Source organism: Phyllostomus discolor, chromosome 4 (assembly GCF_004126475.2).
Source record: "Phyllostomus discolor isolate MPI-MPIP mPhyDis1 chromosome 4, mPhyDis1.pri.v3, whole genome shotgun sequence".
NCBI lineage: Eukaryota > Metazoa > Chordata > Mammalia > Chiroptera > Phyllostomidae > Phyllostomus > Phyllostomus discolor.
In genome coordinates, this window is record NC_040906.2 from 63,207,988 (window position 1) to 63,234,266 (window position 26,279).

The 26,279-nt window shown below is 37.5% G+C and overlaps 1 protein-coding gene across 2 annotated transcripts in view; it reads left to right on the forward strand.

The window, feature by feature from the left end:
* CCDC148 (coiled-coil domain containing 148) overlaps positions 1-26,279 on the forward strand; it is a 239,061-nt gene that overhangs the window by 138,185 nt on the left and 74,597 nt on the right. For both annotated transcript variants that reach the window (XM_028509630.2, XM_036023448.1), the window contains one exon: positions 24,659-24,799. In XM_028509630.2, coding sequence (XP_028365431.1) covers positions 24,659-24,799 — 141 coding nt within the window. The remainder of the gene's footprint in view (positions 1-24,658; positions 24,800-26,279) is intronic.

Genomic DNA, 26,279 nt, shown 5'->3' on the forward strand with positions numbered 1-26,279 from the left:
GAGAGGACAAATTATTATCCCTAAGCTACAGATAAGGACGTGAGCCACAGAAAATTGGCCTGCCAGAGTGATGTATATGGCATTTGATTTGGGATTGGAAATCATTCTGCAGATTCTTAGCAATGCCATTTTCTAAAGACTACAGGATTACTTCCAGGGACTATGGAATACAAGGAAAATGCTACTCAGAGAAAAGCAAGAAAGCATTCTTTCTTCATTCTCCATTCCCATGTTTCATTCCCTCAACACTCATGACAAAGCAAAGAGAGTTGGCCTTGTTGTCCCCAACCATGTAAGTATTTTGTGGCTACCTAGTCAACTAATTTTATAATTGATATAAATTCATTTGACTCTATTGACTTGCCCTTTTCCTGAAATTCTTTCATCCTTACTTCTGAGATTCGTCTCTGTCCAGTTTTTCTTCTAGTGTTTGGCCACTCCTGAGACTCTCTTAGATTGCAGAAATAGTTTCCACATTGATTCCTCTAACACTAATCTTATAACCCCAAATCCATCTTCCCAACAGATGCCATAAAAATCTACCTGAAACAATCCTTAGCAGGATAAACATCCTGCTAAGTTACTTTCCTACTTAAAACTTGTGGAGGGCTCCCCGTGGACCCTGCAGTGGTTATCAATGCCCTCAGACCCTATTTGCAACAAATATTCTATAACATCTCAGTTACTCTCCCCAGATAAAGTCCATAGAAAATACTACCAACCTAAACACATAACTTGAAAATAAAATCACTATCATACCCTAACAATACTGTAAACAGGAAGTAAAGTAAATTAATTTAGCATAAAATAATATTTATTCCAGTGTTTAAATGTTTGGGTGTGACAGCACCGGAAGCCACAATGGTCAGATGCTGGCACCTAAATGTGGAATCACAGGGGCTGTGATGGCTGCACATGCAGATGGATACACACGTGTGTATTCACAACTCAAATCTATGAGCAGTGTTGCCATGAAGAATGTAATCTTCTAAAAATAAAATTTAGTAATATAGTTATAACACTATCTTTTCATGCTGTCATGTAAAATGAATCACCTGAAGATCTCCTTTGACTGCACATTCTGGGGTGCAGTTTGAGATTATGATTTTCTAACCAGCTCCCATGTGATGCTTATGCTGCTGGTCCATGGACCACATTTTGAATAGCCAGAGCCTAGACTAGATGGATTTCATTTGTAACCAGAGGCTAATAGCATCTATGGACAGTGCAGTAAAACCTTAAATTTCTGGCAAGACTTCATGAATTTTAGTGTGGAGTCATCTATATATTGGAGTATATACAAATGCTATCTGATGTAGTATATTGCTGTCCTGGAACACAGCATGGAGCAAGGGCCAGGGAACTACAGAGAAAACATTCTTCCCTTCTTTGAGAAAGAGTCAGTGACTGAGGGTGGAATCCTCCCCAAGGGACTTATAATATCTAACAAGGGGTACACACTGGAGCAAGATAGAGCCTGCCAAAACTATACTGATTCTATGATATTAGGCTACATGTCTATTCAGGTATTCAGGTACCTGAGACAAATGCATGAGAGATAATAACGGAGGGATGACATGGCATCTGAATCTTTTGAAACAGGGAGAAATGAGCATGACTTCTTTCTGTAAGGGACCCAGAGTCACTTTGGCACAGGAAGACTGGAGAGAATACAGGGCTGGTTGGCAACTCTAGAGTTTGCAAGCACCAGCTAATGGCTTTCAAAGAAAGCCACTGTAAGAGCTTCGGACATAGTGCATGCAAAGTTGAGATGGCAGCTTCTCCCCTGAGGTGTAAGAAAGAGCAAATGCCCACCAGACTTGAACTTGTCAGTATACCTTCTGTTGATCCCTAGAAACATTTGAGGACATTTTAAGTGGGCTAAATTCCCATGGAAGAAGGTGAGTACCAGGAAGCAATAAAATTTGTATGCAAATCCTAATGTGACTTTATTTGTAGTCAATATTGAGATATCAATAGTAAATATAAATACTTTTTATTTACTATTGATAATCATCAAATACCTCCTTCACTATTCTCTATATCGTGCCTATTATCACCATAACATATACTTTTTACAAATCTGCAGCTCCCTTTAGTTTGACATAGTCTATATCAGGTTTCTATGACTCCCCAAAACAATTTTCTTCATGATTTTATGAGATACTCATGTCGAAGATTGCCACTCTAGAATCATAATTTGTGGTGTGGAAAGCAAATCTTTTCTTGATTCTTTGTTCAGAGCCAGTATTTACTTTTCACATTTTCCAGCCTCCTCCAAAGTCATGATCTTCAATTAGAAGAAAAAAATTAATCTACCTCTTGTGTATCCAAGGCTTCAATTTCTGAGATAAATAAGTTTTTAAGGTCCAAGAGATACATTCTGGATTTCATTATTTCATTCTTCCCCAAAGAATGAGCAGAAATGTGGGGACTGGTGTGCATGATTCTAGGCTAGCTCTCCTCAAACCTTGACTAGAGTGTTGGTTTCCCACATCAGACTTGCATTCTGCTGCCCCATTCTGCAGGAAGCACCAGGCATCACACACAGCATACCCTTCCAGCACAGCACTACCCTTCCTACTCTCTGGGTTGGCCTGCAGCCACTTCATTGGAAGATCTGCGCCCACCCTGCCTGGGAAGGAGTTTCCTACATGACGTATGGAGGCATTATGGAGTGTCCTCTTTTTCTTATCTGTGTTAAAGATAAGAATGCTAAAGATTTGGTAGTGGTTGTGCTGGTTTTCTTTTTTACTTTAGTTCAAGGATGCTTCATTTCATTCATCCTTGACTATATTTCATATTCCATAAATGAGAAGTGTAGAAAGAAAGTACCAAAGCCTCATCCATCAAGGAAACCAACAACTTGTATTTAGTACCCATATATTTGTCTCTACCCCTGTCTCATGCTCTGCTTGTCCCTGAGATAGTTCCAAGGTCATTCATAAGTCTGAAGTTGGGCTACAGCTCTTGGTTGCTTTCCGCAGAAATTTTCACTGTAAATCACCTTATGAAAACCTCTTGGAATGCTGTATTTGTTCTTGTTAGGTAATTATTAGCTCAGAGCTCACTTATAATTGGTCCTGATATTAACCAGCTGAGTATTGGCCTAGATTTTTGGACTTGGATAGGAGGAAAGGGAATGGAAAAGAAGAATCAAATAAAACAAAGGATGATCTAACTCAATTTATTGTAGGGAGGCCAAAAGGATATAAGATACCTTAAATTTCCAACCTGAAATGTTTAGGGCAATAGAGAAAAGAGAAGAGAAATTTACTTTAATTTACTTTTGTGACAAAAATCACTAAGTTCATTTTTAAGACACGTGGTTTATGTGATAGTTATTCCCCTAAATAAAAATAGTAAACAGTTAACATTTTATCTGATTTCAGTATAATAAAATACAGGTATTTCAAGCTACTCATATACTGGTGAATTTATTATCTGAGAGATTTGGAAGAGTACACGTAAAACCCCAAAATAGTTTATTAACTTAAAAAATCTGCATCATTAATTCCATTAGTTGGTGAAAGTGAAGGTAATGATGATTATGCTGAAACAGGATAGATCAATTCCATGAAAGCAAGATGATATGAATGTTTACGATGCTTGATTATTATAAGTACTAGGCAATTATTTGTATAATTTTCTCTTACACATCAGGAATCACATCCAACTTCAGTTGCTCATTTTTCCCAGGAGCTTTTTCTCCAGCATTCATCTATGACACATATAAACTAAGAATGAAATTCAGAAACTGTCCTCTACTATAGTACACATTTGTGGCTTTTGTTCACAAATATGTCAGCTTTTACCTTTTATGAAAATACTGAGAATGCTGTCTACAATAGGAAATGAACCCCCATACAAAAGTGCCCATAGATATAGTCAACATATATAGATTATATATGTGTTAGAAAGATCTGTGCCAAAGACTTGATTTATACTTGTATTGTCATCAAGAAAATTGAGAAATCTGTTCTTCTGAATAGACTCTTTTACTTGCTAATAAAATCTACTTTTACATGGATAACCAAAATATTGGTATCTATTGTCAAAACCCCTACAGTATTTCAAATTTACCTATGAATTATTCTCTGTATGGATATTTCTTTAGGGGTAAGCTTTATCTAAGCCATTTGAGTGTAGCTTTAGTGGCCACAGTTACCAGGAGCAAAACTTTACTCCTCATATGAAATAAAGTAATCCTTTCCTTGGCTATTTGCTTCAATCCTAAATAACACAAGGGTTTCTTTCAGTCACCTCCTTTTTCTAGACCTGGTGTGAGCCCTCACACAGAGCAACACCCGCTTCCATAAGATACCACACCTATGCAAGCCTCCTCAGTTGTTTTTTTATGTCACTCCCATGAGGCTCTATCACAAAATATGCAAGTAAATAAAACAATGAGAATTTACAAATTACTTTAGTGAAGAATAAAAGTTAAATATTAATATTCATCAAGTTGACATTAATATTTTGTTTTCAATAAACCTAAAATACCATCTTCACTTATGTCCTTAAAATTTTAATTGAAGAAACATATTTAAGTATTAAAAACCCAACAATTTAATCATATAACTTTGCAGTTTTATATCTAATGCTTGAAGACATGTCTAAAAATCACACTCACCAAAGAGAAAAAACCGGTCTTGTGTCCCTTACAGAGAGTATCAGCTTAGGTTCTGCTTTGTTTTGTAATTTACTTTCCCTTTAAGTTGGGTGACTTTCCAGGTGACTGAGAGGAAAGGTGACCCCGCCTGGACTTCACCTAAGGCAAAGTCCAAGCTTGTATGCAAGTAATTTATTTTGTAAAGTGACCTCAAGGAAGAAAAGTTGGGGTTTTGAAAGAGTCAAAATGTAAGGATGGAGAGCCATTGCCAGGATCTCTTATTTTGCTGATTCCCACTGTGGACAACATGGTGTTCACTCAGTCCACTGAGCCACACCAGCCAGGGAGCATGGCATTCTTGAAGAACTGCATTGCTTTATCACAGGTGAAACATGGTTTGGATGCAGGGAGGACTAAGAAAGAAATATTCTTTTTCAGAAAATGGGGCACATGGGATGTGATGGTAGGAGCTGGAATTTTATCTATAGAGGAGAGGTTGAAAACTAATAGTCTAAATATTAAATTAGGGCTTTATGTATTTGTTTTTAAGGATACAATTTTGGAAAATGTAAATACAAGTCCAGACTTTCCTGCTTCTCTTGAAAAACTGGAACATCTGGTGACATGGGACCTACATTTCTGGGTGGCAACAACTGGCTAGAAGCAAAAACAACTGTCTCCCTTAGGTGTCTTTAGGTGGAACATGTACCTGTCCACCTGGGTACAGTTGCAACCACCACCTGTTGTCTTACAGTCAGCCCCCTTCACTCATTTTTGACACTTGCCTGGCCCCAACAGACATTTGAATTTGTGCCTCTGCTGGAGACAGTGGCAAGTCATTGAAAGGCTTGAGGCAGTGGAGTAATCTGATCAGATTATTCCATTATAAAAGGATTAGTCAGGCTCTTGTGGAGGATAGACTGGCAAGACATAAATCTGAAAGTGGGGAGCGCAGTTAGGAAATAATTCTCATGGTCTAGGAAAGAGATGATGGAAGTTTAACTGAACTTTATAGCTTTGGGGCTGGAGGTGAGGTAAAGGAATCTAGACATACTAAGGAGAACTTAGTGGCGGAATGTAAAGACCAATGGAGAGAAAGAAGCTGAGAGTGGCTCCTGGCTTGGGGAGCTGGGTGATCTACATGCCTACAGGTTTTGAGTGAAGGATTGTGATTCTGGTGTTCTGGTTTTTTTTTTTTTCTATCTTGTTTCATGAATTTTTATACTTTAGGCATCTCAGCCTGCTTCTTTATAATTTCTTTTCAATTATAGTGTACACTCAATATTATTTTGTATTAGTGTCAGATGTATGTTTGGGTTTGGAATGAAAACCCAAATATTAAGGGCTAAATAATAAAAGAAAAGATGTACAGTACAGTGGTTAGTTTTTTAATATAGTACTTTTAAAGGTCTGTGGGTTACCCAACAGGGAGTTGGATATGTGGATCTGGTGCCATGCATCTGGGGACTCTAAGCACATCGATAGTACTGGAGGCCCTACACGTTAAATGAAAAGGAAAGAACTATAAAGGAAACCCTGGGAACATCAGAGGATACTTACAGGAGGTGGATTCAGCAAACCACCAAAGTATGCAATTAGTGTTATTAATTCTGACATCTTACTGATTCTTTAAAGATTATATTTGCCTTTATTTGATTATAATTTAGAAACACTTTCTTGTTAATTTCACAGAATATATCTTAATTTAAATGCTAATGACAATAGTGTTCAAGGATCAGAGCCTCTCCCTATGTGATCCATAGAATGTGCATGACATAGAGGAATCGCATGTGGAGAAACCTGAAATGCCATAACTCATCTGACTCCTATGAAAAGACAGAGTACTTTTAAATGTTAAAAATCTGCAAGACATTTACACATAATGATGTATAGAATTATTGGTCAGTTATACTACCTCTGGTATGACAGAGTTTTTATATTTCTAGCTGGTATTAATTATTTATAAGAAGGAAACTTGCAATAGAACATAGACTTCAAATACCTAATTCAAATTTCTAAATCTCCAAGTCTAAGTGGTAATTCTATTCACACCATCTTACTTTGTATGTTCTATTTAATATGATTTTTAAGGATGAGGACAGAGTTGTCTCCTTGACTGAATAGTATGGAATTTTGTTTAAGGGGTCATAGCTAGTCCTTTGAGAAATATTTGCAGAATAAGTAAGAAGAAGATGGGCAATCAGAAGAATGTATAAATGAGCTTCAGTGGAGTTGTCATTTAGAAGTAAAATGTTAAATCTTGAACATAAAACAAATGAACTCAAAATTACACACATTGTTCTAGTGTTTATCTGCTCAGAACATGCATTTCAGAGGTTTACTGGGACTTGATGGAAAAGAGTAAGATTTTCCATTTTCATGAACATGTTGTAATATCAGTATAGCATCCTGCCTCTTTCTTAGTATCTATTTGGAAAAATTTTAAGACAATGGGATTTATCTTTTTGTGATTGCTTAGGGAGTAGATGTGCGTAACTTCCATTAGGACTTTTGAGGATAATCTAGGTGAGGACCCTGTGCATGGATATAATGGTCCCTTGATTTTACATTTTACCTTTTGTCTTCCCCTCACCTCTGTTTTCCTGTTGCTTTATTTTAAAGAAGATATTGCTGGGGGGGGGGGGGTTTCTTGTAAATGTTCTGACTGTTCATTCTGAAAAAAAGCATTCAGGCAATGTGCACATATCAACCTACACTTTATCTAGTTTAGAATATTTATTGCTGAATAACATCCCAAGTGAAGGGGGTTCTGTTGATGATAATGGAAGTCACTGTCTTTTATGATTTTTCCCAGTTAATCTCCTCATGATCTCTGCTTGACTCCTTTTATTGGCCCCCTATATAGCTGAGATGTAATGGCTTTGTGTGAAGAGATTAAAAGTGCTGCCAAGTTCTTTAAATGATCTGTTGTTGATTCTCTTCTATATCTAGAAAGGACTTAGCTGATGGAATTTTTTTTTTTCTCATTGAAGCCTTCCTGTTTGGGTCCTATGAATTAGGAAATCCATAAACTGTAATCACTTCTTATAACATTCTATAATCACTTTTCTTAATTTTTGTTCTCAGCAGTGGTCTCCATTTTATAGCTCCAAAAGTGTTTTATTCTCATTAAAAAAAAACTGTTCCAGTGGTTACTGATCTATGAGCATTTCTCTTGAGGTTCTGTTCATTAAAATAATAACTCTAAGGGAAACAGCAGAGCTTTGAGGTGTACGACTATGCTAGTGTAAACTTGTGAATTTAAGAATAGCTTACTCATGCTTATTTAATACACAACTCCCACTTTCTCTCTCTACACATCATACTACCCTAATTACAGAAAAGGATTCTAGATAACTCTTCTCTGTAATCCATTTCACTTTCATTAATTAGGCAAATGTCTTGTTAGGCAAATGTGCTGGATATTTTATTGTACTTCATTTTTAATCATAGGCCAAGTAAAGAAGGCTCTGAAATGCAAAATCAAAAGTGAAGTCATTTCTGGGATTAGAGACTTTATGGAAAATTCCTGATACTGAAATTGAACTTAGGACTCCACAGAAATTTGTCTTACTTTCTTACAGGATGTCGTAAGATCATGGCTATATTTAATAATGAATTTTATTGAGTACCTTCTATGAGTTTAGCATTGTAGTGGATTTTATAAGTTACAAAATTGCATAGACAACCTCAGACTGCAAGAAACATATTCCATTTGGGAAGTATGATATGCATGTGAAATGATTAATAAGCAAAACCATTTTTTAAAAAATAGAAATATAATCAACATACAACATTATGTTCATGTTAGGTATACAGCATAAGGATTTGTGCAAATACTGAGCAAAATAATTACCACAGGAAGTTTAGTTAAAATCCATCACCACATGTAATTATTTTTCTTGTGATGAGAGCTTTTAAGATTTACTCTCTTAGCAACTTTTCAATATGCAATACATTATTGTTAACTATAGTCACCATATTGTATATTGTATTCCCAGGGCTTATAACTGGGAGTTTCTGACCCTCTTCACCCATTTTGCCCACTCTCATCCCTTCACTTCTCGCAACCACCAATCTGTTCTCTATGTCATGAATTCATTTTTTATGGCTTAAAGAATGTCATTGTATATATGACACATCTCTCCATTCATTTATTGATGGACACTTAGATTGTTTCCATGTCTTGGCTACTGTAAATAATACTGCATTGTACATAGATGTACAGATATTGCTTTGAGAAAGTAATTTTGTTTTCTTTGGATATATACCCTGAAGTAGAATTACTGGATCGTATGGTAATTCAATTTTTAATTTTCAGAACTCCCTTCTACTATTTTTCATAGTAACTGTGCCAATTTACATTCCCACCGACAGTTCACAAGTGTTCCCTTTTCTCTACATCGTCCCCAACACTTACTATCTGTTAATCTTTTATGATGGTAGCCATTCTAACAGGTGTGAGACATCTCTCATTTTTTTTAATATATTTTATTGATTATGCTATTACAGTTGTCCCATTTCCCCCCTTCTCTCCCCTCCACCCTGTACTCCCTCTCCCAACCACATCCCCCCCCTTTAGTTCATGTCCATGTGTCATACTTATGAGTTCTTTAGCTTCTACATTTCCCGTACTATTCTTGCCCTCCACCTATCTATTTTCAACCTACATTCTATGCTACTTATTCTCTATACCTTTTCCCCCTCTCTCCTCCTCCCACCCCCCTGCTGCTAACCCTCCATGTGCCCTCCATTTCTGTGGTTCTGTTCCTGTTCTAATTGTTTACTTAGTTTCTTTTGGTTTTGCTTTAGGTGTGGTTGTTGATATTTGTGAGTTTGCTGTCCTTTTACTATACATGTCTTTTCTTTATCTTCTTTTCTTAGATAAGTCCCTTTAGCATTTCATACAATAAGGGCTTGGTGATGATGAAGTCCTTTAACTTGACCTTATCTGAGAAGCACTTTATCTGCCTTTCCATTCTAAATGAGAGCTTTGCTGGATAGAGCAATCTGAGATGTAGGTCCTTGTCTTTCATGACTTGGAATATTTCTTTCCAGCCCCTTCTTGCCTGTAAGGTCTCTTTGGAGAAATCAGCTGACAGTCTGATGGGAACTCCTTTGTAGGTGACTGTCCCCTTACCTCTTGCTGCTTCTAGGATTCTCTCCTTCGTTTTTACCTTGGCTAATGTAATTATGATGTGCCTTGGTGTGTTTCTTCTTGGGTCCAACTTCTTTGGGGCTCTCTGAGCTTCTTGGATTTCTTGGAAGACTGTTCCCTTTGCCAGATTGGGGAAGTTCTCCTTTATTATTTGTTCAAATACGTGCTCAATCTGTTGCTTTTCCCCTTCCGATTCTGGTAGCCCTATAATTCGGATATTGGAACATTTAAAGGTGTCTTGGATGCTCTTAATCTTTTCCTCAATTTTTTGAATTCTTATGTCATCATGCTTTCCTGCTTGGTTGATTCTATCTTCCTTCTGGTCCACTGTATTGTTTTGAGACTCATATTCCTTCCTTTCACTATTGGCTCTCCTCCGCGTGTCTTCCTGCATCTGTTTTATGGTAATCTGCATTCTTTCACCTAAATTTCGTCCAAAATCAACCAGTTCCGTGAGCTTTCTGATCACCAGTGTTTTGAACTGCGCATCTGATAGATTGGCTAATTCTTGGTCGCTCAAAAGGATGAGTCCTGGGGGACTGATCTGCTCTGTAGAAAACATATTTTTTTTTCCCCTGTCTCTCCTTTTTTTTTTTCGGTCTGGTTGCTCTTGTTACGGTGGGGGGCGGAGCCTTAGGTGTTCACCGGGGCTGGGCACCCCAGTCGCTAGATTGTGACGTTATATGTGGGGGCGGGGTGGGAGTGGGAGCGGAGCGGGGGCGGGAGAAAACAATGGTGGTAGTTCCGTTCCCCTGGACTCAGACCCTTGTCTGGGCTTCTGGGCCGTGAGTTCTGTCCTGGTCCACAATCGCTACCCCACTGGGTCTGCCAGCTGCAGCTTGCGTACTCAGGGATCACCGCTGCCTTCTTGCGCGCCGGATGGCTTTTGCGCCGATTTCGCGCCAAACCTTCCCCCGACCTCCGCGCGCCACCGACCCGAGCCAGCCCCGAGCCCGCCCGGCTTGTCTTCTCCTACCAGTCCAGATGAACGCGTCTACTTCAACTTCTTGGCTGCTCGACTTCCATTCAGATAAATCCTCTGCCGGATCTGGGTGTTATTCTGATAGTAAATTATTGTTGTAAATTATTAGTTTTCTAATCTTGGTTGTATGAGGAGGTACCGTGCGTCCACCTATTCCTCCATCTTGCCGGGGAATGCTCGATATCTCTCATTTTGATTTGCATTTCCCTGATGATTGGTGATGTTCAGCACCTTTTCATGTACCTGTTAACTATTTGTATGCCTTCTTTGATAAATGTCTTTCCAGGTTCTCTGTCCATTTTTAAATTTGATAATTTGCTTTTTCTCTATTGAGTTGTATGAGTTCTTTATATAGTTTGGATATTAACCCCTCATCAGATATGTAATTTGCACATTTTTTTCCATTTGGTAGCTTGCCTTTTAATTTTGTTGTTGGTTTCCTTTGCTGTACAGAAGCTTTTTAGTTTGATGTAGTCCCACTTGTTTACTTTTGCTTTTGTTGCCTGCACTTTTGTGTTAGATCCAAAATATCATCACCAAGACTGATGTCAAGAAGCTTGCCCTCTATGCTTTCTTCTAGAAGTTTTATGGTTTTATAAACAAAAGCTCTTTATATAGGATAACAAAGTGCTAAATATGTTTTAACATACGCTGTTAAACACTTACTGTGTGTCAGGTACTGACATAATTTCTATGGGAGATAAAAAAGAAAATAAGCCAATACCCTCTACCCACTGCGGGAAGATAGCTAACCTTTCTCAATATAACCTTTTACATTCATATAGTATTTACCCTAAAGCAGAGTCTTAATGTATTTTGAAATATTCTGTTGTCTTGCAGTCTAAAGCCTCCTCTCTTATGAATAGTTCAAAGCTGAGTTTAGGTCCTACCAGCTGTGTGAAACCATGATGATTTTAGCCTATCTTGTTAATAAAATGCCAGAAAGGAGAGGAGAAGAGATGGACAGAAGGAAGTATAGTGTGTATAAGGAATTGTTCAGCCTAAAATTTCCTATTGAAATTATAGAATTTCAGAAGTGACATGCTAGATGGCAGCCATCTGGACCCAAGGTTTAGAGACTAAAGAGGTATATGATTGTTAATCTGAGTTTTAGACACTTATTTATCCATCCAAGAAATATTTATTGAGCACTTTGGATGAGGCACTGTTCCAGGAGCAGGGTTAGAACAGTGAATAATAAGGCCATGTCCCTGCTATCATAGAGCCTAAAGTCTAGTGAGAAACACAGATAAGGAAACAAATCAATTGATTAATGATACAATGTTTTTTTCTAGATGAATAGATATTCATCTATTGAGGAATAGATGAATATCACTTTATGTTTAAGATATATAGCATGATGGTTTGATTTACATATATTGTGAAGTGTAAACAATAAGTTAACATCCATCATCTCATATAGATAAAATAAAAAAAAGAAAAAATGTTCCTTGTGATAAGAACTTTAGGATAATATAATTTTATGTAGTGAAATGGAAATAAAGAAGATAGATTAAAGAGTAGGGGGTTGGTAACTATTTTAGACACTATTCATGGATACAGATTAGAGATGAAATAGACAAATGTTGAGTGAAATCATTAGGCGGGGCCCTGAATGCCCTTGAAGGACAGATGAGCAGGAGTGCAAGCTTTCCAGGCAAAGGCCCAGGACAGAGATAAATATGGGTGTGTAGGAACAGGAGGAGAGAAAGAGGCAGAGCAGAAAGGGAAGGGCCAGCCTGTTTGCTTTGGAGAATAATAAGGAATAAGGTCATATATGAAGGGTAAAATCCAAACACACCTTATAAGATTGAGTCCCATTTCTGATCAAGGTAGTGTCCAAATAAATAAATAGCCATAAAAGCCACTTGAAATAGTGGCCACTGAAAAGTCATTACTGACAGAATCTTGAGCAGGGGAGCAAACATATTTTAAAATTATTCTCATAGACAAATGTGTACAGAATGGGTTGAATCAAAGACACTGAATTCAGGAAACTCAGCTCAAAAGCATAACAATTCAGGAATATGGTTAACATTTGTGTAGCATTATGCTTTCTCATCTCATTTATTTATCTATTCAAAGGTATTTGTTGAGCATCTGCTAGGTGTCAGGTGGCGTGTAAGGCACTGGAGATACCATGGTGAGCCAATCAAGTGCGGTCCCTGTCCTCACAGAGATCACAGTCTAGTGAGGAAACAGACACTAGCCATGTAATCAGAAGAGTGAATGTCTAATTTCAAACTATGATAATTACCTTGAAAGAAAAGTTAATGTTATAGGATGAAACTGGGGGCTTTACCTCATGTAGGGTGGGTGGGTAAGGATTCTTTGACAGACATTGGAGCTAAAATTTAGAACTGAGTAAGTAATAATTAGGAAAAAAGGGAGGGAAAGCAAATAGGAGTGAAAGAGCATTCCAAGTTAAGGAAATAGCAAGTACCACATCCATGTAGATCCTGCTCAGGCATCTGTAAGAATGCCAGTGCACCTAGCAGTAAGCCCTGGCTGGCGTAGCTCAGTGGATTGAGTGCAGGCTGCAAACCAAAGCATCACAGGTTTGATTCCCAGTCAGGGCATATGCCTGGGTTGCAGGGCACGACCCCCAGCAACCGCACATTGATGTTTCTCTCTCTCTCTTTCTCTCTCCCTTCCCTCTCTAAAAATAAAAAATAAATAAAATCTTTGAAAAAAAAAAAAAGAATGCCAGTGCTCCTGGAGCACAGAGGGTGAGTCTGCCATTGGGATGGAGTTTTGAGTTGGGATGTAGACATGGGTAGAGTCAACCTTGGAGGTCCATAATTGGGAGTATAGACTCTACCCCAAGCACAGTGGAAGCTGTTAAAAGTATAGGCAGTGAGATAAGGATGTGGGCAGGGAATGAAACAAAAGTGGATGCAGCGTGCATCCTTGTAACATTAGAATGGGGGCCATGAAGATGGGGAGAAGTGAATGGATCCAAGAGATAGTTAAAGGTATAGGCAACAGGACTTGGTATGAATTATATGTGGAGTGTCAGGAACAGGCAGTGATCAGATCGTTCCTGAGTATCTGGCTTATGCAAATTAATGGTGTTTGAAAAGCAACCCTGCATGGTGTATGTTATCCCATTTTACATTAATTTGAAGTTGTAAGTGGTTAAACAACATATTTCAGGGAGTACCTGTTTTATGATTTCAAATCCTGGGTTCGCTCTTCAATACCATGCTTCTGGTTCAACTGCAGAAGGAATGCCAATGGCTTAATGATGGAAAGGCAATAATAGCTTTGGTCTTTATATCAGAGCCATAGAATCTTATCTTAGAAAGGTTTATAGAGAACTTCCCAGTGCATTTTTCAAGTTTCTTTGACTGTGACCTACAGTGAGAAATGTATTTTGCATCAAAATGCACACATGCACACACAATTTATTGAAAAAATTCTTGAAAACGCATTACTATAGCCCTGATCTGTATGGCTCAGTTGGTTGGGCATTGTCCTGCAAAGTGAGGAGTTGCCTGTTCAATTCCAGTCAGGGCATGTGCCTGAGTTGTGGGTTTGGTTCCCAGCCTGGGGTAGGTCCGAGAGTCAGCTGATCAATGTTTCCTTCTCATAACAATGTTTCTCTCCCTCTCTTTCTCCCTCCCTTCCCCTCTCTCTAAAAATAAATTAATTAAAAAACAAATGCATTATAGTAAATGCATTACTGTAATGATGAGATGCACTCTGATGTTTTCTCTTTTATTCTATTCTGTAAAAACTACTAGTTCCCATCCACAAAACTAGTTTCATTATCCACTAATGAGTTGTGACTCTCTGTTTGAAAAATTGATCTAGTCCTTTGCGTTTCTGAAGGAAGATTTGAAGCCCAGAAATGTGATTTCCCTAGATCTCATAGTCAGCAGGCAAATGATTTCCTGTTAGCCCCATTTTTCTGACTCTATTTACAGTTTGGCTTTGTTAGCTTTATAAATAAAAATGTAGGTTTATAAATTTTGTCCCTTAGGAAAAAGTATCTGTTGATAGTTTTCTGCTTCTTGACATTCAGTTTGTTTCTTTCTTTACCAGTGTTATTTTATACTGAGATTAAGACTCTCTAGGACCCAATTAAGTGCAACTTTATTTGAAAAGAAAAGGACATGAAATAGGTAATAGTGCATAATCTTTAAGATTGAGAAAGACTAATAAAAAGCCACAGAAAATGGAAAGCAGTTATCAAAGAGAGGTGATAAAAATACACTTATGAAGTCACCCAAGAAACCAAAGGGTGTTGTGAAACTAAGAAGAAAAATCAAATCTTTCTGTTAAGCAAAAATGCCAAGGAGAGAATAGAAAGCTTTAATAACATATGAAAAGTCATAGGAATGGTACTTCATGAGTGAAGTTTAAACATAAATGGAACCTATAAGACTAAAAAAAGGCATAGTTAGGTAATACTGAAGAATAGTGGGACATCGAGAAAGAATTTAATGGACCTATCTATTAAAGATTTAATGAAATGAAAATTTCAAGGTTACTCAGCTGGACTGAATTTGGAAGCTTATAAGAAAATGCAGATAGAAGACAAAGGGATTTGCTTTCTACTTCTTTGTGCATGTCCTCCAACACTCCTAGAAAGCTGAATCAGTTGTTAAAATTCCTGACAAGGTCTCCTGGATAACTGCCCTATCAGTCAGAGGTGGAGCACGAAAAGAACTAGAACTGGGGGAACATAGGGTCCACAGACCTGTGATGGCAGAGTCAGAAAATGGTAGCATTTCGTTTGGTGAGGGTACCTTTTCTTCTCCCCCCTGAAGACAAGTCCAGCAGGGAGAAGGAGAAATATTGTTCATCTAACTTCCAAGTGTGGCCCCAGAGCCTTATTTGTACCTCCACCAACAAGTGGTTTTTTTTTTTTTGAACCCATACCAAGTGCCAGATACCTTCCTGTGCTCTGGACAGAGACTATGAATAAGACAAACTTGGTCTTTGCCCTTAAGAAGTTTGTAGCCAAGTGGGAGATACAAGCAAATCCAAATGGTTTGATGCATGCTGTAATAGAAGAGAGGACCAAGGTACCAGGGAGGAGAGAACAGACACTGTCCTGGACATGGTGAGTTAGGTAAGGCTTCCAGAAGCAAATGATATGATATCTAAGCTTAGACTTGAGTAAGATAAGTAGAAGTTGGCCAGATAAAGTGTGAAGAAGATAGCGTGCTTGTTTCCAGGATTACATCACACTATGTGTTTAATGCCTTTATAAAGCATAGGCTGTCACACAAGAAGCCCTCATAAATAGTGGTTTTTAATATTTTACTATTGTCAGTTATAGGCACTGGTCAGATGGTAGTTTTCCTGTATGAAACAACATGCGTGATACAATGTTTCCATAAATACGGCTGATAGAATTCAATATTAATGTTTAATTGCCCATTATTAAACAGATCTGTCAAATACTGATGTTTCTCATTACAATTCATTTTGCTTGCAGAAGAAAACTTCAGAGCATATCATATATTATGATTTCTCCATATAAGAAAAATATAAAATAGAATCAGAATAATAGAATTTAAAAACATAGAAAAAATGTGAAGGGAAATACAGTCAATATAGTGAAAAGTTTGCAGGTGACAGATGGTTACTAGACTTAGTGTGGTGGTACATTATAAGGTATATAAATATCAAATCACTATATTGCACACCTGAAACTAATATAATATTGTATATAAACTATACTTAAAATAATTTTTTGAAAGAAACTACAGAAGTCAGCTGATCCAATCCTTTCCATTAATACATGAGAAAACTGTACAAAGTAACAGGGCTGTTGGCTAGTGGAAGAAGTAAGACAAAAAGACAGGTGTACTCACTAACAGTAGTTCCCCCGCATCCTCAGTTTCAGTTTCACTTTCTGCAGTTTCCGTTATTCACAGTCAAGTGTGATCCAAAAATATTAAGTGGAAAATTCCAGAAATAAAGAATTTATAAGTTTTAAAGTGTGCACCATTCTTAGTAGTATGGTGAGATCTTCTGTCCAGCATATCCATGCTGTATGACAAGTATAGGACAATTTGAGAGAGATACCACATTCACATTACTTCATCACAGTATATTGTTAAAATCATTCTGTTTTATTATTAGCTATGTTGTTAATCTCTTACTGTGCCTAATATATAAATTAAACTTTACCATAGGTTTGTACATATAGGAGAAAATAGTATACATACGGTTTGGTACTATCTGTGGCTTCAGGCATCCATGAGGGTCTTGGAGTGTGTACCCCACAGATAAGGAGACACCACTGTACCACATTGTCACTTTTGATAGAATTTTTTCAGAGCTCTCAACTTAGATGTAAAATTATGTTAATGTTGTTACCTTGATGTTAATTTTCATTATTACCTTTGAAGTTTTTATGGGTTTTGTTACTTGTTTTTCTGGTATGTTATCTGAAAATATGTATGTTTTAAATTTCACTTGAGCCATTTTACTTTTACATTAAGAGCACAGAATATATGTGATGCTACTAACCATTTTCATTTTAAACCCTTAATTTATTACTTGCAATAGATGAACATATTTTAAACTTTATTTGTTCTATGTTATGTTAAGGTTTCATTCAAAACCTGTAGCTGTGGCAGAAATATTAAAATATTAACTAAAGACCTAGAAAAATGTCCTGTAGATAATCTAAATAATACTTTCCTTATAACACATTCCTGACTGCCACTGTGGTAACGTTATTTTTTGGTTATTATTGTTACACTGTTATGTTCCCATGCTCTGTTTAAAGCTATATAATTAGCAAATGCTTTAAGATAAAACGACTAAATTGTTCTTCTAGGCTATTCTTCCTTTTTGCTCACTGTTTGCTCAGAAGTCTGCTGTGCTTTAGCCTATTGTGCTAATATCGATTTCTTCGCCCACCTGCCAGTGTTCTTATTCTTGAACATCTCAAAAATACCATAATCGGTTGTCATTCTCTCCACATGGGAGCTATCCAAATCCCCTGGCTGCCTCTGTGGGCTTCCATTGGATAAGGATTTGTCAATAGCACCCTTTCCCCACTAGAATGTTGACCGTATATCCATTGTGCATTCTGAAAAGCCCCAGTTACTTTGCTGCCTGGATACTGATTGCTGCAGAGCCTGTTTCTTATTAAAATCTCACAACTTTAGCTACTTGGGATATAATGGTAGCTTCAAAAACCTTTTCTCCTTTTCTTGTGTTTTTTTTTGGGGGGGGGATAGGGTATGGTCATAATTACAGGTGATTTTGTGAGTTATTGATTTTAGTCAAACTTCAAACCTCTAAGGGTCTCTGACCATTGTAATGATACCAATGCTGACGGCTGATGCTGACTTGCCTGAGAGTTTCCTCCCCCAGCATTTCATATATAACTTGAGGGCTACAACCTACTGGCTTTGGTTGCTGAATTGGATTTGTTTCATTTTTGGTGTGTGTGCCCATTTCATTTATTTTTATTTTTAATATGTTTTATTGATTATGCTATTACACTTGTCCCATTTTATCCCTCCCATTTATTCCCCTCCACCCTGCACTCTCCCTCCCACCAGCATTCCCCCACCTTAGTTCATGTCCATGAGTCATACATATAAGTTCTTTGGCTTCTCTGTTTCCTGTACTATTCTTAACCTCCCCCATCTTTTTTGTACCTACCATTTATGCTTCTGATTCCCTGGAACTTTTCCCATTTTCTCCTCGCAAACCCTCACTGCTGATAACCCTCCATGTGATCTCTGTTTCTGTGATTCTGTTCCTATTGTATTGTTTGCTTAGTTTGTTCTTGTTTTAAGGTTCAGTTGTTGATAGTTGTGTTTGTTGTCATTTTACTGTTACTATTTTTGATCATCTTCTTTTTCTTAGATAAGTCCCTTAACATTTCATATAATAAGGGCTTGATGATGATGAACTCCTTTAACTTGACCTTACCTGGGAAGCATTTTATCTGCCCTTTCATTCTAAAGGATAGCTTAGCTGGATAGAGCAATCTACGATGTAGGTCCTTGCCTTTCATGACTTGGAATACTTCTTTCCAGCCTCTTCTTGCCTACAAGGTTCATTTTGAGAAATCAGCTGCTAGTCTTATGGGAACTCATTGGTAGGTAACTGTCTCCTTTCCTCTTGCTGCTTTTAAGATTCTCTCCTCCCTGGCTGGCGTAGCTCAGTGGACTGAGCGCGGGATGCGAACCGAAGTGTCGCAGGTTCGATTCCCAGCCAAGGTACATGCCTGGGTTGCAGGCCATAACCCCCAGCAACCGCACACTGATGTTTTTCTCTCTCTCTCTATCTCCCTCCTTTCCCTCTCTAAAAATAAATAAATAAAATCTTTAAAAAAAAAAAAGATTCTCTCCTTATCTTTAATCTTGGGTAATGTAATTATGATGTGCCTTGGTGTGTGCTTCCTTGTGTCCATCTTTCTTGGCACTCTCTGGGCTTCCTGGACTTCCTGGAAGCCTATTCCCTTTGCCAAATTGGAGAAGTTCTCCTTCAATATTTGTTCATATAAGTTTTCAATTTTTTGTTCTTCCTCTTTTCCTCTGACACCCCTATGATTTGGATGTCAGAATTTTCAAAGTTGTCCTGAAGTTCCCAAGCCTCTCCTCATTTTTCTGAATTCTTGTTTCTTCATTCTGTTGTGGTTGAATATTTATTTCTTCCTTCTGCTCCAAATTGTTGATTTAAGTCCTGGTTTCCTTCCCATCACTGCTGGCTCCCTCTACATTTTTCTTTATTTCACCTTGCATAGCCTTCACTTCTTCCTCTGTTTTGTGACCATACTCAACCATTTCTGTGAGCATCCTGATTACCAGTGTTTTGAACTCTGCATCTGATAAGTTGGCTATGTTTTCATTGCTGAGTTCTATTTTCGGAGTTTTGATCTATTCTTTCATTTGGGCCATATTTCTTTGTTTGGGCACACCTGTTATGTAGTAAGGGAAAGAACCTTAAGTATTTGCCAGGGCAGGGCAACCCACTTTGCTGCATTATAGTGCTATATGTGGGGAAGGAGTCTGAAAGGAAACAATGCTGCTTGCTCAGCTCTCAGCCGGCTTTCAGTCACTTCACCTGCTACCTACGAGCAAATGGGGCCCTTCTGGTGCTGAATCCTGGGTGAGTGGGTTTGTGTTTGTTCTAAGACCCTGTGGGTCTCTCCAATGAACTCTCCTTTGAGGCTGGGAGTTTCTCCTGCCACTACAAGCAGCATAAGTGTTTACAGCCAGAGGTTTTGAGGCTTTATTTCCTTACACTAGAACCCTGGGTTGTACGGTCTGTCTCACTCCCAGTTGTTCCTCCAGGTTTATCTGCATTCAAATGTAAGACCACCCAGTCTGTCAGCTGCTGATTTGCCAAAAGTCCTCCCCATCCTGGCTGCTGTCTCTGTCCCTCTTTCGGGTCTGGATGAATGTTTCTTTTTTAACTCTGTGGTTGTTGGACTTCACTACAGTTTATTCTTCTGGCAGTTTTGGTTAGTTTTTGTTTTTAAATCTGTTGTTGTCCTTCTTTTGGTTGTGTGAGGAGGCAGATTGTATCTACCTACACCTCCATGTTGGCCAAAAGTCTCCCATTTTAAAAAATAACCATAATCTTATCTTTTCTGGAGACAAGGAGAAGCATCATTTAGACTTGGAAATGATAAAGAAGAATAAATTGGTGGATAAACTTGGTTATTCGAGTTTTATTGGTCTGGTGATTTTCTTGCTATATTTGCCTTTGGAAACAGAAATCTTTTCCAGTTACAGATATTTATTTATGTGTTGACTTCTTTAAATTATATAATATCACTTATGCAAATGTCATTTAATTATAATTCCCATAAGTGACTCTCTTTTGTTTAAAGATTTTTTTATTTATTTTATTTTATTTTTTTAGAGAGGGAAGGGAGGGAGATAGAGAGAGAGAAAGAGAAATATCAATGTGCGGTTGCTGGGGGTCATGGCCTGCAACCCAGGCATATACCCTGACTGGGAATCAAACCTGCGACATTTTGGTTTGCAGCCTGCACTCAATCCACTGAGCTACACCAGCCAGGGCTCACATGTGACTCCTAAATCAAGAGGTGAAAAGAGTAGTTCCAAAGCCCACACCTCTTTCCGTTGAAATTTATAGAAATAGTCTCAGTACTCAGAAAGGCTGAATATACGCTATTTTTCTTTGTATTAGTTCATGGTTTCAAATCTTCCTTACTACTGTCTGAGAACCTCGAGTCTACAGTATTTGATTATATAAATCTCTTTGGACATACATTATACTTTATGTTTTTTAAAAACAAAAATTTTAGTGTGAAAACATTTAAACATACAAAAGCCTATTGTCACTTAACTTCAACAATTATCATCAACTCATTAGTCAAATTGTTTTATCTATACCTTTACCTACTCTCCTGTGCCTATAGGTTAATTAATAGTGAGCAAACCTCCAGACATACCATTTTATCTATTAGTATTTTAGTATATATCTCTAAATTGAAAAAAATTCTTTTAAAAAGTATAGCCGTATTATAATACCCCAAAATTGTTAACAATATTTCCTAATAACATCAGCTAACTAATCAATATTGAAATCTTAATTGTTTTATAATTTCTTTTTACATATAATTAATTTATTTATTTACTTATTTATTTTTAATATAGTTTATTAATTATGCTATTACAGTTGTCCCATTTTCCCATTTCACTTCCCTCCACTGTGCACACTATCTCCCACCCACATTTCCCCCTTTAGTTCATGTCCATGTGTCATACTTATAAGTTCTTTAGCTTCTACATTTCCCATACTATTCTTGACCTCCCCCTGTCTAATCTCTACCATCTATGCTACTTATTCTCCATACCTTTGACCCCTCTCTCCTCTTCCCACTCCCCTGTTGCTAACCCTCCATGTAATCTCCATTTCTGTGGTTCTGTTCCTGTGCTAATTGTTTGTTTAGTTTGTTTTTGTTTTAGATGTAGTTGTTAAAAAATGTGAATTTGCTGCCATTTTACTATACATGTTTTTATCTTCTTTTTCTTAGATAAGTCCCTTTAACATTTCATATAATAAGGGCTTAGTGATGATGAACTCCTTTAACTTGACCTTATCTGAGAAGCACTTTATCTGCCCTTCCATTCTAAATGAAAGCTTTTCTGGATAGAGCAATCTTGGATGTAGGCCCTTACCTTTCATGACTTGGAATATTTCTTTCCAGCCCCTTCTTGCCTGTAAGGTCTCTTTTGAGAAATCAGCTGACAGTCTGATGGGAACTCCATTGTATGTTACTGTCTCCTTTTCCCTTGCTGCTTCTAGGATTCTCTCCTTCATTTTTATCTTGGGTAATGTAATTATGATGTGCCTTGGTGTGTTCTTTCTTGGGTCCAACTTCTTTGGGACTCTCTGAGCTTCCTGGACTTCCTGGAAGTTTATTTCCTTTGCTAGATTGGGGGAGTTCTCCTTTATTATTTGTTCAAAGAACTTTTCCACTTATTGCTCTTCCTCTTTCCCTTCTGATACCCCTATAATTCAGATGTTGGAACATTTAAAGATGTCTTGGAGGTTCCTAAGCCTCTCCTCATTTTTAAAAATTCTTGTTTCTTCCTTCTTTTTTGTTTTGTTGTTTCTTTCTTCCTTCTGGTCCACTCCAATGATTTGAGCTCCAGTTTCCTTCCCATCACTGTTGGTTCCCTGTACATTTTCCTTTATTTCACTTAGCATAGCCTTCATTTTTTCATTTAATTTGCGACCAAATTCAACCAATTCTGTGAGCATCCTGATCACCAGTGCTTTGAACTGTGCATCTGATAGGTTGGCTATCTCTTCATCACTTAGTTGTATTATTTCTGGAGCTTTGATCTGTTCTTTTGTTTGGGATATTTTTTTTGTCTTAATGCACCTGTTACATAGTGAGGGGCAGAGCCTTAGGTATTCACCATAGCGGGGCAACCCAGTTACTGTGTTGTGATGCAGTATGTGGAAGAGGAGTCTGAGAGGGAACAATGGTGCTTGCTCTGCTCTCTGCCAGATTTTAGTCACTTACCCCGCTTCCCCCAAGCAAACTGTGCCCTCTGGTGCTAATTCCCCTGTGGGTGGGTTTGTGTATGTTCTAGAACCCTGTGGGTCTCTCTAACAAACTCTCCTGTGAGTTTCTCTTCCAGAAACTCAAGCCCCACAGGTGTTTTCAATCTGTGTTTTGAGGCTTTATTTCCTGGCTCTGGGACCCCGGTTTGCACAGTCTGTCTCGCTCCCCAGTTTCACCTGGTTTATCTGTGCAAATGTGGTAGCACCTGGTCCACCAGCCACCTTGTGTGCCGGGCACCCCCACCATCCGCCACCTCTTTGGGCCCACCCATTGCCGCCTTCACACCTGGGGTCCACTAACCACTGCCTGCGCACCTGGGGTCCGCCAGCTACTGCTTTGCTGTGAGTCCTCTCCACCCAGCCATCTGACTGTGCCCCTCATACCAGTCTGGATGAATGTTTCTTCTTTAACTCCTTGTTGTTGGACTTCCATACAGTTCAATTTTCTGTCATTTCTGGTTATTTTTTTTTGTTTCTAAATTGTTGTTGCCCTTCTTTTGGTTGTGTGAGGAGGCACAGTGTGTCTACCTATGCCTCTATCTTGGCTGGAAGTCTATAAGTGTTTTATTGTGTTAGTTTCTTTGGTTTCTTGCTTATAAAGATAATATGTGTTTATTATAAAAATATCATTCAGCACAGAAAGGCTTAATAAATTTTTAGTCCTAGTCAGTGTAACCCAGTTGGGTGGAGCATCATTCTGTAAACCAAAAAAAGGTTGGTTTGATTCCCAGTCAGGATACATGCCTAGTTTGCAGGTTCAGTCCCTGGTTGGGGTATGTGAGGAAGACAACCAGTAAATATTTCTCTCTCACATTAATGATGTCTCTCTCTCTCTCTCCCCGCCCCCCCACCTTCCTTTCTCTCTAAAAGCAATGAAAAAGTGTCCTTGGGTGAGGATTAAAAAATAATAAATTTTTGAAATTCCATGAAATGATGCTATTCAGAAATAGCCAATATATTATTCTGGTAAGCATCCTTCTAAATCTCTTTCTATGTGTAGATACACATAGATGATATTCATTTTAATGAGATCATACTGTAAGTGTGGCTTTGCATCTAATAAATGTTATGGACATTTTCTATGTCAGTGACTATATACAGATAAAAAGCAGTGCTTTCTAATGGCAGTCATCTCATGAAGGTGCCATAATTAATTTAAGCTGTCTCTTGTGCCAGACACTTAGACTCTTTCCAGTTTTTGCGTTTAAGCAGCACATTCCTGTGGGAACATTTTTGTTCACCAGTCCAATCACCTTCTGAATAACTTTCTGAAAGTGGGGTGTGAGTCAAAGGCTATACATATTTTATATTGTGATACATATTTACATATTGCCCAATAACTGCTGTACCAGTTATACTTCTACCAATAACACCTGTCAGTACCCAAAAAGTTATTTTAAATTGCTTGAAAAAAATTTTCACCCTCATTTGGGCTCATTTTCCTTACTTATAAAATAAAGAGGATGAAATAATCATTGGTTCTTAAACTTTTTAAGACCTTAGGACCATTTGAGAATTTTTAAAAAATGTTGAACAGAAACTGGAACTGTTGTTTCAGAAAAATACACCTGTGCAAAAACACAGAAATTTTCATACACTATTCATGAGAATTCACGGATCTTTTGAAGCCAATTCACAAAGTCTTTAGGATTTCACTCCATGAATCCAAGTGAAGACTCTTTGAGGTAGTTTTAAAGTTTATTTCTCCTTTTAACACTGAACACACACACATATCACACTCATGTGCATACAGAATTTTAATGTATATTTGGAAAAACTTTGACATCTGCTTGTTACAGAACCTAGTCTTATTGTGATCAGTGAAATCACTAGAATATGTGTAGTTATTGAAATGAATTTCCATTTACTGCAGGTTCTTCAATGGCAAGCCCAGCAGGAAGAGGTAGCAAAACTGGAAATGGAAATTTCTGCCAGAAGAAAAGAAAAGGAAGAGGAGAAAGAGAAACTATGGAAGAGGAAGGAATTGTTGCAAAGAGAAGAGAAGAAAAAAAAGGTATAAATTTTGCTATTACTGTGAATGTGTGAATGAATGTTTAGTCGCTTCATTGAACTTCAGTTAATCTTGGTGTTTGGCATGGAATTTTCATAGGCAGTTCTTAGGAAGATTCATATGGTTCTAGTGGAGTTTTCCTTTAGTTTATAGGAGTTTTAAAGATTTGTGGACATGGAGGAGAACCCATTTTATTAATCTGCTCAAGCACAGGTACTTGTGATTAAAAGAGATGCTATAGGTAAAGACAAGACAGCTTTCATGACTTGTTAAGTCTTGTACTAAGTAGGGGCATGGCAAAGACCAAGTGTACTGGGATAGCATTTTGGTTAACTTCAGTGCAGTAAATGATTGTCAAAAAATGTTTGTGTGAGAAAGCATTTTGAAAGATGGGACAGAGTCCTTTATCAGTTTGTAGATGAGCTGCTGACATTTGGCCTGACACCAAAAACAATGGCAACAATAACAACAATAACCACAACTAAAGAACAGTGACGGAAGGAATAATTAAGCTGTAAGCCAAATTCATGGTCAATCTCTTGCAATTGTATAGGAAAAAGACATACATTTTATTTAAGTTCTTTTAAAAAATACTTCTTACATTTTACAAATGTAAAAATACTTCTTACATTTAGAAGTATTTTTAAAGTACAGAGAATGAAGTAATAAATGCATTATTATTCATCACCTAGCATTAAAATTGTTAATATTTTCATTCTGTTTCAGATTTATTAATTATACAGATAAAAGTAAATTCTTCTTTTGTGGACATACTCAGTACCATTTCCTTTCTTACCTTCTCAAAGGCAGTCTCGATCATGAATTTTATTTCTCTTTCTAGGCCATCTGTTGCTTCTGACATATTTCAATATGCAGTTTGTGACTTTTAATTTTTTTCATGAACACTATCATACTGTATGATTCTTCAGATGTACATCTTCATTCAGCCTTACATTTTTGAGATATACCCATGTTTCTAGACAGAGACCTAGTTCACTCCTGCTATATGGTGTTTCATTGTAGAATGAGGCTATCATGCTACCACTTATGCCTTCTCTTAGTGGCTGACATTTAACTTTCTAAGTTTTTGTTCTTGAAACTATGCTGTAGCAGCCGCTTCATACATGTGCACTGGGGCATGTGTACCTGGCTTTCTCTAGGGTGCACCTAAGAAGGGAATTACTATGTTGTCGGGTGTGTATGCTTTTAATGTCATAAGGATTTTAAATTTTATTTTATAAGATATTATAACTTTTCTTTTTGATTTTTGCCAATCTGATAAATGTGAACAGTATCTCATTTTTTATATTGGATTCCCCTGACCACTTGTGAGATTGAAAATCTCCTTATGTTTATTGGGCAAAGTTTTCTTCATCTGTGAATTGCTTCTTCATACTTCTTGTCAGTTTGTCTATTGTTCTCCTTCGTAATCTGTAGTTCTTTATACATTCTGGATACTGGCTCTTTTTGTTAGTTATATAGG